This window comes from Chlorocebus sabaeus, chromosome 7 (assembly GCF_047675955.1).
Source record: "Chlorocebus sabaeus isolate Y175 chromosome 7, mChlSab1.0.hap1, whole genome shotgun sequence".
In the NCBI taxonomy this organism is placed as follows: Eukaryota; Metazoa; Chordata; class Mammalia; order Primates; family Cercopithecidae; genus Chlorocebus; species Chlorocebus sabaeus.
This window is the reverse complement of record NC_132910.1, coordinates 70,530,907-70,550,452: the sequence shown is the minus strand read 5'-3', so window position 1 is coordinate 70,550,452 and position 19,546 is coordinate 70,530,907. Positions and strand designations below refer to the sequence as shown.

Genomic DNA, 19,546 nt, shown 5'->3' with positions numbered 1-19,546 from the left:
AGACATGCTGGAGGATAATTCTCCAGAGTTTCATAACAAAGAAGAGAAAAAAGAGATCAAAAAGACCTGGAGGATAGGCAAGCTAATGAGGGCTTACTGGAATTACCCTGCCTAATCCTCAAAACAAGCCTTCCCTATCTGTCCTCTGGGCCAGGTGAGGAAACAGGTCACAGTAGGACATTCAGACCCTGGGCAGGCAGCTGGCAGCCTGGAGTCCAGGAGATCCAAACAGACTGCCCCAACCCCAGCCCTCAGCCAGGAGCGGCTCTGCCCACAGTTCATTCACTAGTAAATCAGGCTGACTGGGCTGCCTGCTCTTCCCCAATCCCCCTCACTCACCAGGCAACAGCCTCCCTGCTCATGGCTGCCAGACTGCGGATGGCAGTGCATGTCCCCTTCATTCTGGCTTCTCAGCTGCCCACCAGGCCATCCCTCTCTGCCAGGCCACCTGGAGCCTGGCAGTGTGCATGTAGGGTGGACAGCACCTGGAATACTTGGGCCGGCTTGGCTGGGGGCTGCGGTTCCTGTGCAGGGTGGAGTTAGCGCCCCGTCCCATTCCCTGGCCCCATGGCCCCTCTGAGAAGACCCTCCACATACTGCTAGGCCTTGACCACCAGTAGCCCCACATCCAGGAGGCATTGACGTGCTCATCTCTGACTGGCAGTGGACATGCAACCCTGGGGCAGACCCCTTAGAATCCCAGGTATGAGAGAGCTAGGTGAGGGCAAGAGCGGCATCAGAGTGAAGGGGGCCTGCCCCTCCACACCTGTGGCTATTTCTCGAAAGGTGGAGATGAGAGACTGAGAAAAGAAATAAGACACAGAGACAAAGTATAGAGGAAGAAAAGTGGGCCCAGGGGACCTGCGCTCAGCATATGGAGGACCCGCACCGGCACTGGTCTCTGGAGTTCCCTCAGTATTTATTGATCACTATCTCTACTACCTCGGCAAGGGGGATGTGGCAGGACTACAGGGTAGTGGTGGGGAGAGGGTCAGCAGGAAAACATGTGAGCAAAGGACTCTGTGTCATAAACAAGTTTAAGGAAAGGTGCTGTGCCTCGATGTGCACGTCGGCCAGATTTATGTTTGACTTGACACAAACATCTCCGTGCAGTAAAGAGTAGTAGTGCCGCCAGCATGTCTCACCTCCGGCCATAAGGCGGTTTTCTCCTATCTCAGTAAATAGAATGTATGGTCAGGTTTTACCCTGAGACATTCCATTCCCAGGGATGAGCAGGAGACAGATGCCTTCCTCTGGTATCAACTGCAAAAAGACCTTTCTCTTTCACTAATTCTCCTTAGCACAGACCCTTTACGGGTGTCAGGCTGGGGGACAGTCAGGTCTTTCCCTTCCCATGAGGCCATATCTCAGGCTGCCTCAGTGGGGAGAAACGTTGGACAATACCCAGGCTTTCTTGGGCAGAGGTCCCTGGGGCTTTCCGCAGTGCACTGTGTCCCTGGGTACTCCAGACTGGAGAATGGCGATGACTTTTACCAAGCATACTGCCTGCAAACACATTTTTACTAAGGTACATCCTGCACAGCCCTAAATCCATTAAACCTTGAGTCAATACAGCACATGTTTCTGTGAGCACAGGGTTGGGGCTAGGGTTACAGATTAACAGCATCTCAAGGCAGAAGAATTTTTCTTAGTACAGACCAAAATGGACTTTCTTATGTCTTCGTCTTTCTACATAGACACAATAACAGTCTGATCTCTCTTTCTTTCCCCCACACAGAGAGTGTCAACACTGTATGTCAGCCACTGGGGGACAGGCTTCAGCTTACACCCACCTTCCAAATTCCACCCTCTCACCTTGGCAGAAGCTGGCCAGGATTTGGGGCCAATGGATGGGTGGGGTCTGCAGACGACACTGTGTTCAGGTCCCCGTGACAGCCTCACACTTGGGTGGTGGCCCTGCAGTTTCAGGTGCCACACACACGCCAGGCCCTGCTTGGGCCCTGATCTTTGAGGAGGAGGAGCAGCAGAACCCGGGCACTGACCCCACAGTGCCACTCACACCCACAGACGATTCTCCACACAGTCATCTGGTCTCAATCCTGGCCACCTCCCCCTGCAGGGCCTCAGCTCTTTCCCAGGACTCACGTGCTCCTTCCTCACATGCAGCTCTGGTAGGATGCATTGCTCTGTACCCAGGGGCTCTGAGGTGGCAATGGCCATGGTCATGCAGAGTGCAAGGGCACAGGCTGGATGTGGGGACCCTGACTGCAGCACTCCCAGACTATCATCGGGCATGCTGCCCCCCAGGCTTAGCTAGGGCACCAGCGGTAGGAGTGCACTGCTCTGGACTTTGCAGGAGGAGGACAACTGTCACCGCATCTTTATGTTCTCCTGCTGGTGTCACTCTGTGCTTCTCATCTCCTGGTTGTAGGATTCAGAGCAGACTCTCTGAACACTTTGTGGGAAACAGCAGAGTCCAGCACAGGAGAAAAGCCCAGCTGCAAAGATGAAAAAATGGCAGGTGTGACATGGGCCCCCATTCAGATTCTGTATTTAAATGAGGTCTTCTGGAACACCTGCTCTCATGGGATAATACTTCAAATACATACATACATATATATATATAATTTCTTTTTCTTTTTGTTTTAGACAGAGTCTCGCTTTTTAGCCCATGCTGGAGTGCAGTGGCATGATCTCAGCTCACTGCAACCTCCGCCTCCCGGGTCCCGGTTCAAGCAATTCTCCTGCCTCAGCCTCCCGAATAGCCGAGATTACAGGCATGCACCACCATGCCCAGCTAATATGTTTTTTTTTTCTTGAGACAGAGCCTTGCTCTGTCACCCATGCTGGCGTGCAGTGGCATGATCTCGACTCACTGCAATTTCCACTTCCTCGGTTCAAGCTATTCTCCTGCCTCAGCCTCCCGAGTAGCTGGGAATACAGGCGCCTGCCACCACGCCCGGCTAATTTTTTGTATTTTTAGTAGAGACGGGGTTTCACCGTGTTAGCCAGGATGGTCTCGATCTCCTGACCTCGTGCGACAGAGCAAGGCCACCTGGGCGACAGAGCGAGACTAAGTCTCAAAAAAAAAAAAAAAAAAAAAAAAAAAAGAACAATATAAGCCAAATTCACTCAGAAGAAATAAAAACAAGATGACAAGTCAATGGCACTGAAAACAGAAAATCAACAGAAGAACTCAATAGGACAATAGCTGTTTCTTCATAAAGATCAACAAAATTGGTAACTATCAAGCCAGGCTAACAAAGAAGAAAAGAAATCACGCAAATTACTGTAAGGTGAGTACAAAAGTAATGACAGTTTTTGCATTCTTGGAATTTGCTGTTTGATACTAGAATACCCTCTTAAATAAATGTGGTTATGTTATTCATCATTTTAATGGGTATTTCTTGCCTTTGTTTTTTTGCTAATGATTTAGTACTTATTTATTTTAGACTATGGAAATGATGTCAGACAAAAAGCAAATTCAAGCGACTTTCTTATTCGAGTTCAAAATGGGTCCTAAAGCAGGGAAGACAACTCACAACATCAACGCATTTGGCCCAGGAACTGCTAATTAATGTACAGCGCAGTGGTTCAAGAAGTTTTGCAAAGGAGGCCAGAGCCTTTAAGATGAAGAGCGTAGTGGGCAGCCACCAGAAGTTGATAACGACCAATTGAGCGCAACCACTGAATTCCATCCTCTTACAGCTACACGAGAAGTTGGCGAAGAATTTAATGTCGACCATTCTATGGTCATCCGGCATTTGAAGCCAATTGGAAAGTCGAAAAAGCTTGATAAGTGGGTGCCTCATGAGCTGACCAAATATTTTAAAAATCATCCTTTTGAAGTGTTATCTTCTCTTATTCTATGAAACAACAATGAACCATTTCTTGATCAGATTGTGATATGCCACAAAAAGTGGATTTCATACAACAGCCAGCTCAGAGGTTGGACTGAGAAGAAGCTCCAAACCACTTCCCAAAGTCAAACTTGCACCAAAAAAAGGTCATGGTCACTGTTTGGTGGTCAGCTGCCGGTCTTCTGATCCACTACAGTTTTTGAATCCTGGTGAAATCATTACATCTGAGAAGCATGCCAAGCTAATCGATGAGATGCATGGAAAACTGCAGCACCTGGAGCCGGCACTGGTCAACAGGAAGGGCCCAGTTCTCCACAACGCCTGACCACATGTCATACAACCAGGGCTTCAAAAGTTGAATAAACTGGGCTATGAAGTTTTGCCTCATCTGCCATATTCATCTGACCTCTTGCCAACCAACTACCACTTCTTTAAGCATCTTGACAACTTTTTGCAGGGAAAACACTTACACAACCAGCAGGCTGCAGAAAATGCTTTCCAAGAATTCATCGAACCCTGAAAGCATGGAACAAACAAGTTTATTTCTCATTGGCAAAAATGTGTTCATTGTAATGGTTTCTTTTTTTCTTTGTTTTTTTATACAGAGTCTCACTCTGTTGCCCAGGCCAGAGTACAAAGGTGCAATCTCGGCTCACTGCAACCTCTGCCTCCTGGGTTCAAGAGATTCTCCTGCCTCAGCCTCTTGAGTAGCTGGGATTACAGGCACATGCCACCACGCCCAGCTAATTTTTGTGTTTTTAGTAGAGACGGGATTTCACCATGTTGATCAGGCTGGTCTCAAACTCCTGACCTCCTGATCCGCCTGCCTCAGCCTCCCAAAGTGCTGGGATTACAGGCCTGAGCCACTATACCCAGCCCATTGTAATGGGTTCTATTTTGATTAATAAAGATGTGTTGTAGCCTAGTTACAAAAATTTAAAATTCATGGTCCAAAACCACAATTACTTTTGCACCAACCTAATAATATAATAATTAAAAGAGGCCTTTATATTAGAGAGCCCATGGATGATAAAATAATAAAGAAAATTACAATCTCCATAACCCACAAACTTGGTAACTTAGATCAACTGGATGAATTAAAAGACACAACCTATTAATACTAAAACACAGGAGAAATAGGTATCTAAATATATTTATATGTATTAATAAAATGGAATCAATACCTAATAACCTTACAGAAAACTTATATATTCCAAAAATCTGACATTCTGTCATGTTACTCTAACTGGTGGGATTTGGGGATTTCCATTTTGATAAGAACATAGGTGAGTCGCACACTTAATTTTCGTGCTCATTGGTCAGGAAACCTATGTCCACTATAGGATACTACTGCAGAGTGATGCGTTATGGAGAATTTAGACAAGATAATATGATTTTCAGAGTTAAAAGAAGACAACCTGTTTTATATACAGTAATTCCTCATAATATCATAGGGCATACAATATTTAAACTTTGGGGTATCCCCAGGTATAATTCTTCTTTGAGCCACATGTGAATTTCAGACACGGAGGCTTCCCAACTTTGATGACTTTCAACAAATGTGGAAGTTAATTCACAACCTATTTTGCGGAGGCATAAAATTCAATGAGCACTCATTTAACCTTTTATTTTAAATATTATTTTTGTAAACTTTGCATTTCCAATTAGGTGAAATTTTAAACCTGTTTCAGTTCTTATCCACTTTTTTTTTTTTTCCCCCTGAGATGGAGTCTTGCCCTGTCACCCAGGCTGGAGTGCAGTGGCATGGTCTCGACTCACTGCAACCTCCACCTCCCAGGTTCAAGCGATTCTCCTGCCTCAGCCTCCCAAGTAGCTGGGATTACAGGTGCCCGCCACCACGTCCGGCTAATTTTTGTATTTTTAGTAGGGATGTGGCTTCCCCATGTTGGTCAGGCTGGTCTTGAACCCCTGACCTTGTGATCTGCCCACCTCGGCCTCCCAAAGTACTAGGATTACAAGCCTGAGCCACCGCACCCGGCCTCTCTCCACTCTTTTTAGGCGGAGGGGAGTAAGGGTTGCTTTAAGTTAGGAGGGACTCCCATTTACCCAACCCATTTGTGTAAATTTCTTCCTTCAGAGTTCTTCAAATCAGCATCACCATTGTTAAAGGCCTCCCACATGGCAATAATTGTGCTACAGGGTTTTACGAACATGAAGTTTATGTTTGGCTGAATTAACCTCCTTGCTGTGGCACAAGGGGGTCATAGTTGTTTTCACCAATTATGAAGCGGGTTCACTGTGCAATGGCTACCAACTTTTCTGAGTACAATGAGACCAAACACATTCATACATAAATTCCATGAAGTGAATGTATTACTTACAAATAGCAAACAAAAGACAACAGAAGTCTAGGATTCAATATGAACCGCTATCACAAGATCAGGAAGGCTACCCAGAGCAGATGGACGGAATTTTGACCATAAATGCTTCACTTGCACTACAACTGAGGGACCACAGAAAGCAGCCCACCTTGGGTTTTCTCCCGGGATGTGGTTTGCTGGACACAAGCATTAAAGGCCATTCTGTTTCGAGTAGGGACTATAAGAGCCTGGGCTGTTCTGACCAATGTCACCTGATTATCAGGATATTGCATTCCCAGCATATCATACTGTTATCTTGAGAACTACCAGTAAGAAAAGGAGGAAAATGGCCCTGCACCTTTAAAACTGAAGGATCAGGATATTTATTGTGACAGAGGCACAGACAGTAGCGACAGAGTGTTCTTGTGAGCCATCTACTAGTTCTCTTGACCAGAGCTTGGCACCTGACTGCTTTTCTCTTTCCTTTCAACGGAAACTGTTTCGGAATATTTTGAATATTTTGAGTTTCTGCATCTATAGAGTTGTGGCACATGATCACTGGCAGTGTAGACTCTCTGCATGGTTAAAGGAAAGAGTTCAGGAGCCCATCAACCCACATTGAAGGAGACCACCTAATCCTCCAGAGAGTGCCACTCCATCTCCCTGGGGTTAGCTCCACATGCAGTAAGGCCATTATGTCTAAGGCCGTCAAGACTTGCAGTCTGAAGATTAGACTTTTGACATGCTGATAAGCAGCAGTGATAAGAAAAGCCCACACACTGGCTAGGAATTTTTCAATGAAAGCAGCTGAGACGCTTCTTCATATGCTTCGGTAGGGGCTAATATCAAACTCTTTCTTCCCATTTTCTTTACTCATCAGTGCCTGAACCATGAGGCACCATAGATGTATACCTCGTCAGGAGGGTGTATGGGACAGCAGCAAGGGGAGCAGCAGCACAAGAAACAAACAAGGCCACTACTTCTGCCTACATAATAACTATTGTCTTAGAGTGTACAATAATAAATAATGTTCACATGGCTGCCCTAAGCATACAGAGATGGTGACCAGAGTAGACGCAGGGACTACAGAGATACAGCCTGATTCTTGCTAATTAGGACTTAAGTGTTGGCTTATGTGCTGTGCTTTTGTTCATTAATAAGCCAGGGCCTCAAAACTGCCTGCTAAGCACAGGCCAAATGTCATGCTGGGGTGCAATTAAACATTCATGTCTAGGAGATGACAGCATTTTAGTATGGGAGAAGATGACAACACCTGAAGACCACAAAACACTGTGCAGACCAAAGGGAAGGCCCATCGTCAGCTCATGGTTCTGACCCAGGTGACTGTTGATGTGTTACGGAACCATCAGCCGACAGCAGGTAGATCAAGTTGAGCTGGTATCCTGCATGAGGGCTGGTCCACTCCATTTGTGCTGCCAATTGTTTCAATAGCTTCTCATGCACCCCACTGGTGAGGAAGGAATTAGCACCCTACATTTACTGGCACTGTTAAACACATACATCTATTACTAAACAGATAAGCCAGACATCAGTTATTAATTACATATAGGAGGATAGTGTAAGCTCCCATAGCAATGTCAGTGGTACAATGACATAAAATAAGGACCAGGGTGTGCATTTGGTTTGACAACTAAAAATTCATCTATGACCTTAGTGAGTAGTTTCAGTGGACTGGTGAATATGAAAGCCACATTGCAGTAGACTGAGGTATTAATGAAGGATAAGCATGTGAAGACAAAAAGTACAGATTATTTTTTCAAGAAGCCTGGCTATAAAGAGAAGGAGAAAGATTGAGTAGGTTCTAGAAATGTCAACAGAATTTAGGTATCTTCATGTCTAATGGGAGAGACTTGATTGTCTTCACATCTCACCTCACCCAAATAAGCAAATAAATAAAAAAGAAAGAGGGAGTGATAAGAAACAGGAAAAAAAAAAACCCCACAAAACCAAAAAAAAAAAAAAAAAAAACTTTACGTGTGACACACTATTGCAATTTCAAGCCTTGCTTTCCCTTGACTGAAACGGTATGTGTTTATCTTTCTGTTTATAATGTGGCACAGTGCCTAGACCATAGTAGGAATTAAAATATATGTTGAAAGAAAAAAGTGGGTTGATATGGTTCGATGTTGTCCCCACCCAAATCTTACGTTGAAATGTAATCCCCAATGTTGGAGATGAGGCCTGGTAAGAGGTGAGTGGCTCATGGGGGCAGATTTCTCATGAATGGTTTACCATTCCATTGACACTGTCCTCGCAATAGTGAGTTTTCATGAAATCTGGTCATTTAAAAGTATGTGGCACTTTCCCCCTCTCGCTTGCTCCTGCTTTTGCCATGTGATGTGCCTGCTCTCCTTTGCCTTCTGCCATGATCGGAAGCTTCCTGAGGCCTCCCCAGAAGTACATGTCACCATGCTTCCTGTATAGTCTACACAATCATGAGCAAATTAAACCTCTTTTCTTTATAAATTACCCAATCTCAGGTATTTCTTTATAGCAATGCAAAAACAACCTCATACATAAGTGTAACAACTAATAGGAGTAAAAAAAGTAATAGCAGGTAACTCTGTAATTGAGAAGGCATATATTGAGGGAATTGTTTGATGGTTTATTTCCTCTGTGAAGTAATGTGCAGGTTGTCTGCTGAGGGCAAGGGTAAAAGGCTACAGGAGGGTGATTAAAGGCACAGCCATTGTTGCAAATGTGGAGGAAGCTGATTGAAATACACAGAAGTCTTGCCAGGGAGTGCTGATAATTAGTCTAAGACTAGAAACCACGCATGCCTAATAGCACCTAGGTCAGTGCAGGAAAAAGTGAGGGAGTTTTAAAATTGGAAACAGTGTATCAATTGAATAGAGAATTTAAATAAAACAGGAGGGGGCTTTAACTTGAGAGAAAATAGAGGCAACAACTGAGAAAATTTCTCTCCAAGCCAGTAACTAATGTGCAGGAGAAAATAAAGGAGCTGAGAGCATGGAAAGCTGTGGTCAGAGTGGCATGTTAAATACAACAGAAGGAGCAGCTTTAATGATGAAAGATCACAGGACACAGTGCTGGATGTAAGTGGATAAAGCATAAAAGAAGTAAAGGTCATTAGATATAAAGGGGTTAAGGAGCTGTGAAGCCAGACTGACAAGTGGCTTATCCACATGGACTTTGAGGTCACCCAGGATGATGGCAGGACACAGATAATGGTGAGCCAAGTACCAAGATTTTCAGTGATAGATGGTAGATGATAATGCTAGAGGGAGTGGATGGCAGATAACAATGATGAAGTAGGCTGGACCACAGCCAAATGAGAGTGGCCTCAGAAAACAGTATTTTATTTGGAAAAAGGCAGAAACATACTGGTTTGGATGTGGCAGTAGGGAGCTATGATAATGCAAACCCATCTCTTTCTACCTGTGGTATGAGGGGCATAGGAGATGAACAACCTCCTATCTGCATCACTTGAAAGGGACTCATCATTTTGGGAATAAACACAGACTACTAAGAAGGAGTCATAAATCCTTCATGCAAAATCATTCAATGGACACATGAATCTTCTAAAATGGCTGTTTTCTTAAGCTGTTTTGTTATTAATGAGAAATAGCAAGCCACACTCTCCACTCTGTGGTAGACATTCTTCCGCACACTGCTGTACATTTATAATCTCTTTGAAAGAAAACCAACCAGTCATCCCAGATACAAAATCTAAAACCTAATTAAATAGGTCATAATATTTCTAAAATTTAGAGGCTAATCATTAAAACAGAATGAAATAAGCTTTGTCGGCCAACTGTAGAATTCTTTCTCATTCCCCATTCACTGCTAGGGATTTGACAGTAACCTTAAGACTTTTCTGTTACCCCTTCTATCTGTCCCTCAAATCCTTCTCTCATATAGCTCTGATAGAGGCTTCTATTTTTTGACACACAAAAAGCTAAACAACTTGAGATCAAAAATAGGATACACAAATTCTGAGATGATTAGAATATGCCTTAAAATGCTATTTCACCATAAGGATATATGAAGAATAATACTCTACAAGCACACTCCCTTCTATCATACAATGGGGTAAAAGGATTTTTTGATCTCTAGAACATTATTTCTTTGAGATGAGATTTTACCACACTACTGCCCTTGCTAATGATGTCGCTGGACTTCATGATAACAATATTCCTTTGGTTATTATGAAACAGCTGTGTCTTTTATGAGCTACTCTGAGACCTTTAGAAGGTCTCACCTGAGAGAAGAAGGGTTGCCTGACTCAATCTTGGTAGTTCAAGGCAAGAATCTTTGAGCAATCAGCATTCAAGCTGAGACCTGAAGCAGCAGAGGCATGGACATTCAGGGGACTGGGGACTGCAAGAAGTTTAATAGATCTAGATCTTGTAGTACACAGTAGGGAATGGAAAAAGCAACTGGAGATTTAAGTAGTAGCTTTGTAAACCATGCTAAGGATTGTGGTTTGTACTTTCCCTTGGAGGAGTGGAATAGGGATCCACAGGAGTTTCTGCTGATTTCCACTTCTTCCAGACCACTCCGTGGGCGATGTTGACTGCAGAGCCCAGAGACAGAGGGTATAGCTATAGCTCTACCTCCATAGCATCTGCATCCACATGCACACATATACTTAGTCCACTTATGACCCCGAACTGCAATACTCAAGTCTTTTAATACTATCAAAATGGAAAAGAAAGGGCTGGGTCTGCCCTTAGCTGGTTGGCTCAATCATATCATCAGTAGGAAAGATCTGTAGGGAAATTGGCCCCTAAGTTCTGTTTATTCTTTTCTAGATGGACTACAGATAAGTGATAAAAACTGAGGAGCTAGAGTCGGGGAGCTGGAGAAGGAAAAGTGTAATGTTAAAAATATAATCTGAGCATTAAGGAAAAAAAACCACTGATGCCACTCTACAGAGATTACAGGATGTCCTACCTAATGTTAAATTAGGTCACTGCTACTGATATAAATTTAAGACTGAAAGTTTAACATGCTTATTTTGTTACCAGGCTTGTGTGAGAAGAAGCGTTGTTTGCTTTCCATTGATCCTATTTGAATCCTTCTGTGAAGCTTAAAGTGGCCATGAGACACAGGTGAGGTCATGGTGAAAATGGTAAACCATTTTAGTTTCTTCCTGCCAACCTTCCTTCCTGAGTCAGGCACTTTCATTTCAATCGCTATGAGATCACATAGTGGAAAGATGTATTCCCAGAGGGTGATACAGTGCAATACTATCCTTAACAGGCAAATCCAAGGCATAGCCAGTCCCAAGTGGATCACTAGTGCAAATCATAAAATACCTAAGTAACTTTTAGGTGACTTTCTCATAAACACTAGAACGACATGAGTTTTCTTAACAAAATATCACAGTGGTTTGAGACCTAGGATGCTTCTAAAACATTGTTATTGCTTCTAGATTTCCTTTGTCAGAGAGTTAGGAGAGAAACAGAGATTTAATGAGTACCTTTTACTCTAAGTTGTTCAGGTGGGTGCTTTATGGAATTTGTTCATAAAATATGCATATCAGGTATTATTATTGTCTTCATTTTATTGATGAGAACACTGAGGCTCAGAGAGGTTGCGTAAGTAATCTGACGAAGATTCTGCAGAGTATGTTTAGTCAGCACTGAAGCCCAAGTCAACAGGTTTTGTTTCTAAAACACATGTTCTTTTCACTCTACCACATTTCTATTTCAGTGACCAGATATACCTATTTTTCTGACCTAGAAAGGAAGATTGGATTCATTCTCCATAGGCTTCTGAGTTCACAAATCACCATAACCAGTCAACTACCTGAAAGACTATTAGTCCTTAGCTTTAAACAAACTTTTCTACTTCCCTCCAAGTTGAAAGTATATTAGGTTGATTGCTCCCAAGTGGTAAGGTTTTAATTCTCTGAAAAAAGAGAAAAAAATCACAATGTACCCAATTTTGAAAGCAAAGCTTAAATTATGAATGTAAAGGACTTCCCATTACGACCTTTGTCCCCAGCTCATAAGTGTGTATGTGTGTTCTTTTTCGTTCCTTTTTTGACATTTAAAAAATTATTTATCTTTTAGAGATGGGGTCTGTCTGTTGCCCAGGCTGGAGTGGACTGGCATGATCACAACTCACTGCAATCTCCAACTCCTGGCTCAAGAGATCTTCCTGCCTTAGCCTCCCAAGTAGCTGGGACTACAGGCATGTGCCATTATACCTGGCTAATTTATTTTATTATAATTTTTAGAGTCAGATTGTCGCTATGTTGCTTAGGCTAGCCTCAAACTGTTGGTTTCGAACTCCTGGCCTCAAGTGATTCTCTTGTCTCAGCCTCTAATAGCTGCGATTACAGGCAAGAAACACTGCACCAGGCAACTCTTTTTCTTTTTTAACGAAATAATAGAGTTAGTAGAAAATAGTTTGCTTTTTAAAGTGCTTACTTAATAAAATAAAAAGTGGGCAACTCGAAATAAAAAAATCAAACAATATCAAAAATGTTTAAAAGATTTTTAAAAATCAAAATATAAAATAATACCAAAATTTAAACACCAGGATTCTATTCCCCAATGTTCTGTTCAAATCTGTTAGATTTATCTTCCCTTGACCCTAAGTAATATCTTGGGCAAGCCCTAGAGCTTCTTTCCTGACCCTTAGTTAATAAGATGTTATCTGGTCACATTCAATCACAATAATAGACTCATTTTAGTAATAAACATCTTAAGACTAGTAATTAAAACTCTTTACTTCACACCAAGTTTCCTCCCCAAGCTTGGCCTGTTCCAGGTTGGCAGCGTGAAGTAGGGAAAGGAGAGATATGGTGACCTTTTCTTTGTACCTTTCTAGCTACCCTCTATACCCTAAACACACATACATACTGAGCTGTGGCTTCTGACTCTACTGGGTTTGGGGATGAGAGGCAGTGAGACTGAAACGAAGGAGTGGTTTTAATTAATGGCACAACTAAAACCGGATTTTGTTCTCTTTGCACATAGCAGATGTTTAAAGCTAATTCTTTTATGCAAGTTTTTATACCATCCAGCCTCATTTGTACCTCTTGAAATTTTGCTCAGTGGCCTATCACCATTCAGGATCAAGACAAAAATTAATGAGCACTTATTGTGTGTCATGCACTGTACCAAGTGCCATGATATTTATCCAAACTCCTGGCGATGCTAAACACAATGCAAAAAGACATATTAGAAAACGAATCTTATTAACTAACTTTTCAACTGTATTTCATCATAAAGTCTTACTTTATAAGATAATTGCTGCTATGAAGAAGAGACAGGTCATGGTCTCATTTCCCAGATGTTATCTGACTTACGCTATAAATTATATTAGCTCCAACACAGTGTGCACTTTGAACTTAGAAAAACAATCTTCTGATAGCATGCGTTCTAATTCTTGAAATAATATGCCCACAAACTGTAGTTGAAGACAGAATAGGTATGCTTCTCATGTTTTAATTCAGTTGAATTTCAGAAGATCTCAGGAATGTACAGAATGAGAATTAACTAATTAAGAATTAATAAGAATTCTTACTAATTAATAAGAATTAATTCCTTGACATAGAGTAGTTACATGATTTCCTGAACTTTAAACTTCCACATCACAGTATAGGGTTGGTTCTAAGATAAGAAATATAATAAATTCTTGCCCAAGGACAGACCTGAATCTCTAGTTGCCTGGAGGCTGACTCAACTGAAATCATGGCGTTTAATGGCACTTGGAAGGTAGACCGGAGTGAAAACTATGATAAGTTCATGGAAAAAATGGGTAAAGACTTTATTTCTTTGTGGCTTATTCTTTGCTTTCTTACAAACATTTTTCTTTCTAACTCCTAAATCTCTAGGAGATTACAGATAGCTTACAGATAGCTCCTAATGTGGTAGTGAGGATCCAGAAGATATTCAGAGGAGGGAAATCATATTCTTACTTCTTAGCATTAGGAAGAATCCACTATCTCACTAATGGAAGAAAAGATTCTTTGAGTGCTGTCCTCTGAAAAACACCAAAAAGATCCAGATATGTTTCCTTCACTCTTTAACTGAAAAATGATTTTGTTGTTTACAGTAAGAAAATGGCAGTGTGTAATGATAACTTCCAGATTTGAAAATGTTAAATTCTCGGAGATGGAAAAGCAAAGACCGTATAAGAAAGTAATGGAAAAAGGCTCTCTTAAAATTTATAGCTCTGAATAAGTTAGATTTAATTCTTATTTCTTCTAACTTACAAAAGTTTTGGAATAATCTTGAGAAGCTATGCATTTTCTTCAGGGAGGCTTAATTTAACTGATTTATAAATTGATACCAATACTCTGGCAGCCCATACTACATAAGATAGGCAAACAAATTTGTGTCATTCCCCTAAAAGAAAAGTCTGCATCAATTATAGCTTACAGTTTAGGAATTCTAAGTTTAAATTTATAAAATTTGTAGATTCTTACAGTGATTTTGGCTATAACATTTGCTAATTTTCTCATTTTTGTATCAGAAATGCCACAAGAAACAAAGAGAATTATGAAGTTCAAAATTTGAAAGCCACTATGAAAAACAAAGGGGCATTTAAGAAAAAAGAATACTGTATAAGTAGAATATGTGCTTCCTCATAAATATATGAATATACATTTTAATCCTTCATTTGATATTTCTAGAACTTAACTTACTTAACACTGAAATGAACAGCTTGTTAATCTTATTAAAGTTGTTCAGCTCTAAGATTCTATAATTCTGTACTGTACTTAATTTTTCTCAAGTTTTGGAAAAACAACTTTAATCAGTTCTCTTTATCTGATTGAAACTGAACTTCTATAGAAGCAATCTGAATGCTCTTGTGCAAAGGCAATGCTACCGAGTTTTCTTCCCACCCTCAAAATAAACAAACAAAACATAACTTGGAAAAATAAACGCTTCCTGTGGGATTTGACTTTATTTTCTCCATTGTCTTACCTTTTGCAGGTGTTAATTTAGTGAAAAGGAAGCTTGCAGCTCATGACAATTTGAAGCTGACAATTACACAAGAAGGAAATAAATTCACAGTCAAAGAATCAAGCACTTTTCGAAACATTGAAGTTGTTTTTGAACTTGGTGTCACCTTTAATTACAACCTAGCAGACGGAACTGAACTCAGTGTAAGAATTTTTTTTATGAGCAATGCATTCTTGATTTTTCTACCCAATATTAAAATGATCTCTGCTCTATTTCATTGGTTGGTTTAATTAATGCAGGTCTCCTTCATTTACTGAAGAAGCCAATGAAGTTTGTCTATGTTATATATTGCACAAATTGGCAGGGTTATTTAAGTATTATACTTTTATTTTTATACGCATCTGTGAAGAATCTGAATTGAACAATAAGAATTAGAAAAAATATCTTTTGAATGACTGAGTATAGACCTATTCATAAAAAAAATCAAAACTGTGTTTTTAAACAGTACAGCAACAGAAGCTTTTAGAGTTAATATGTAACTTAACTGTAATAGCAATTTAATATGTTGAAATAATAAAAGAAATGGACAAATGAACAAATGAGTGAGTTACCAAATGGCAAGCTTTGATGTAGTGCAGGTCATTGGGAGTGTACCTTTTCATGTTTAAGATAACGCATTTTAGGAAGTCATCATTTTCAACAAATTTTTTAAAAACTTTTTTAGCCTCAACATTTTTCTATTTAAATTACGTATGTTTGTAATGACAATTTAACTACTGAATGTTTTATCAGTTATGCCTTTCTTTAATTAGTTCCACAATCACACAAATTAAAACAAGCACAGAGTTGTTAACCTCTCCATGAAACTTATTAACCATGTTAATAAGTTAACCATGACTATATTTCTGGATATGTAGCATGAAAGATTCAGAAAGAAGCCCTGCTCATCTGCCTTAAAATTCAGCATATGGAAATTATTTAAGAAAACAAGCATAATGGTTATCAACACATACTCTGTAGCCCAATGGTCTAGGTTCAATCCTGACTGTGACTTTAGGTGAATCACTGGGCCATTTTACAGTCTCCTCTTCTGTAAAGTAGGATAATAGTATCAATTTCATAGGGTCACCATGAAGATTAAATGAAAAACTGTGTCTACAGAACTCAGAACAGTGCCTGACATGTGTAAGACCCTAATAAATGCCATTATTGTTATCATCATTATTATGTAGGGGAGCTGGAGCCTTGAGGGAAATAAACTTATTGGAAAATTCAAACGGACAGACAATGGAAATGAACTGAATACTGTCCGAGAAATTATAGGCGATGAACTAGTCCAGGTGAGTTGTAACATTTATAGCTATTTTCAAAAGGCAAAAATTACTACAAAACAATAATTTTTATCACTGCTGAGCTAGATCTTCAGTAAACAGACTACTTCTTTTCTCATAAATCTTACTGATTTAAAAAATATTGTATAGCTATTTTCTGATGCCTATTTACTAAAGAGAACTTATATATGTCAAATGATCAATGCCTATTTTAACTGAAAATGTAAATGACTACCAACCAAGTGTTTTAAAATGGCTGTCTCCTATATCTGTATAAAATCTTGCTATCAAGTACAACAAAAAATAGTATAAACTCATACTCATATATATGAATATGTATAATATAAAAATAGTATAAACTCATATAGTATAAAACTATAATAATACCAATATTTTTCTTAATTTAGATGTAAATCTTAAAGATAAATTCTTCTGTTTGTTAACACCTTTCAGACTTACGTATATGAAGGAGTAGAGGCCAAGAGGATCTTTAAAAAGGACTGAACATTATTCTTGGAGCACAGCCCAAAATACACATTGGACAGAAGATCTATATTGTACCAGAACTGTTTCTTTCAGCCCATCAAGTATAAGGTTACTGACTGATTGGACCTTTTATAAACATTGGTATATTTCCATTCATGCCAAAGCAAAAGAAGTAAAAGCTAATTAGGATTTAATTTGTTTTATATTCTCTAAGACATACATTTACTAAAAGAATTTGTGACATTTTAAAAAACAAAAATAAATATTGTGTCCTTGTTGCTTTATATGTAGCCTTGCCTTTTAAAACAAAAAGTATGTGAATATGAATTGACAGATTGTTTTGGTAGAGAGAGGGTCTTCCTCTGTCTCTCAGGCTGGAATGTAGTGGAGAGATCATAGCTCGCTGTAACCTCAAACTCTTGGACTCATGCAATCTTCCTGCTTCAGCCTTCTGAGCAGCTAGGACTATGGGTACACTTCACCATACCCAGCTAATTTTTGTTTTCTTTTCTTTTCATTTTTTTTTTTTTTTAGAGATGGGGTCTTGCTATATTGCCCAGGCTGGTCTTGAATCCCTGGCCTCAAGTGATCCTCCTGCCTCAGCCTATCAAGTTGCTTTTTTTCTTTACATTTGATAAACTAAAAACATAGGTTGCATATAACTCCTTAACATCTTGTGCTGGTTGTGAATAATTTTCTGGCACTGGTTGTAAGTAATATCTATTATTATAAAAATAATATATGCTCAACCAGAAAACTTAGAAATAAGAAACATAAATGTAAAATAAGTATTTCCATAACTCATAATCCAGAGATAATTGTCATTCTGATTTTTACAGATATCCTCCCAGTCCTCTTCCCTGGGGATAGATATTTCCCAATACATACCACTTTGAATAGGATGACAGGAAATAAATGATGTACTAAGCTAAATTAAATTATTGTATTACATTTTTCTACATATCAGTGATTCCCAGGCTTGGTTGAAAATCAGGATCATCTGAGAAACTTAAACAGTTTTTGCATTCTTAATCTCCACTGTTATTCTATTCTATCAGAATCGCTAATAGAACCAAGAATTCTAGAAAATTTCCTGGTGATTCTGATGCAGCCTGTCCACTAACTAGTCTTTGAGAACAATGGAGATATCAGTTATTAATGTTATTTTTAACCACCCCCGTTCTTTTTTGTTGCGGTGGTGGTTTTCTTCACATAAACACATACATTGCCAATTTTCCAGGGCTCAAAAAATTTCCTTTTATTCATATTTTCGCATGACATACTATTTTATGTGCTTCATGTAATTGTATTTTAGCAGGACATATATTAGGGGATGGAGAGAGGGGTCAAATTTTTAAGCATTTGCAGCTGCAACTCTGGACTTTTGACAAATTCTTTTTGACACTGATGCAGATAACTGTTTAACATTTACATAGCTCTTACTACTTGCCCCACACTGTTCTAAGCCGTATATACATATGACACATACATTAAAATGTAGGAAGAAAAATGTTTGAGTACCTGATGAAAATAATAGATTAGAGAGTGTGTAATATTTGAAAGTTGATACTGTGTGTTCTCACTTATAAGTGGGAGCTAAATAATGTCTACACATGGACACACCAGAGTGTAGAATAATAGACGCTGGAGACTTGGAAGAGTTGCAGGGTTGGCCGGGGGGCGGGGTGAGGGATGAGGACTTACTTAATGGGTACAATGTACATTATTCAGGGGGCGATGGTTATAGCCCAGACTTTACCACTATGCAATATATCCATGTCACAAAACTATACTTGTACTCCTCAAATTTATACAAAAAAAAAACCTTAAATCTATGTTCATTTTATAATTTCATAAAAATCTTCACATAGGAAATAGTAATTATTCAGATTTTCACACGCTTCTCTTCATAAAAGCTCAATATGCTTCTATCCCTCTAATCTTATGTGTCTACCATATATGAATCAGGAAAAGGTAGGTATTAATCTCACTGGAGAGAGACAAAGGCACAAAGAAGTTTATTATCTTGTGTAATATTGTACAAAGTCCATGATGAACAGAAGAATTAAATGTAGGTCTTGACTTTCAGCCTAGATCATTATTATCTATGCTATTACTCAGCCTGTTATAAACAAAAATATATTAAGAAAAAAAATGTGCTTAATTCCTCAGTGGCACCCAAGAATAGCACTCTAAATGAGTCAGGTCAGACTGTAAAATAACGGTACTCAGTGATTAGACACTTATCTACTTCTAGTCTCATTGCAGGCTTACTTTTTTCACCATTTATATCCTTTCTAGAATTAAATTTCCACTATGTATTAGTATTGGAGAGCAGCCTATTATTTGTTAAGTGACTTCCATTTCAATAACCCTTTCTTGGGAAAACTAACCTTGTCGTTACACCACCGCGGTTGGCCAAAAGAAGGTCCCTGACCCAAGAGGAGCCAATCGACCACAATTGGGCCAGATCATGAGCTCTGTGTAGAAGGAAAAATAACAACTGAACCCACAAGAACCTCTTTTTAGGGAGTTTGAATTTGAGAAGTACAGAGTTAGTAGTTGATAGGAAGGAAAAAAGCTTAAGGAGGACAAATAGAGCAAACAGTAATTAGAAGTCATGAGTACCTGAAACTATGAACAAGCAGAAACCATAGAGTAAACAGCAGAATGTTGGG

General features: G+C 39.7%; 1 protein-coding gene and 1 long non-coding RNA gene across 2 annotated transcripts in view; one reads left to right on the top strand and one right to left on the bottom strand.

Moving 5' to 3' along the window:
• The window catches only part of LOC140712018 (uncharacterized), a 50,433-nt gene that overhangs the window by 15,125 nt on the left and 15,762 nt on the right, over positions 1 to 19,546 (bottom strand). The gene's annotated exons all lie outside the window — the stretch shown is intronic.
• Positions 13,798 to 18,703, top strand: FABP2 (fatty acid binding protein 2). The gene is made up of 4 exons (XM_007999669.3): positions 13,798 to 13,900; positions 15,082 to 15,254; positions 16,284 to 16,391; positions 16,836 to 18,703. The coding sequence occupies exons 1-4, from the start codon at positions 13,834 to 13,836 to the stop codon at positions 16,884 to 16,886; spliced, it is 399 nt and encodes a 132-aa protein (XP_007997860.2). The 5' UTR covers positions 13,798 to 13,833; the 3' UTR covers positions 16,887 to 18,703.

Coding starts and splice junctions, on each gene's coding strand:
- FABP2 (XM_007999669.3), top strand. CDS start 13,834: ATGGCGTTTAATGGCACTTGGAAGGTAGACCGGAGTGAAAACTATGAT. Junction 13,901..15,081: donor TAAGTTCATGGAAAAAATGG/GTAAAGACTTTA, acceptor TACCTTTTGCAG/GTGTTAATTTAGTGAAAAGG. Junction 16,392..16,835: donor TAGGCGATGAACTAGTCCAG/GTGAGTTGTAAC, acceptor AACACCTTTCAG/ACTTACGTATATGAAGGAGT.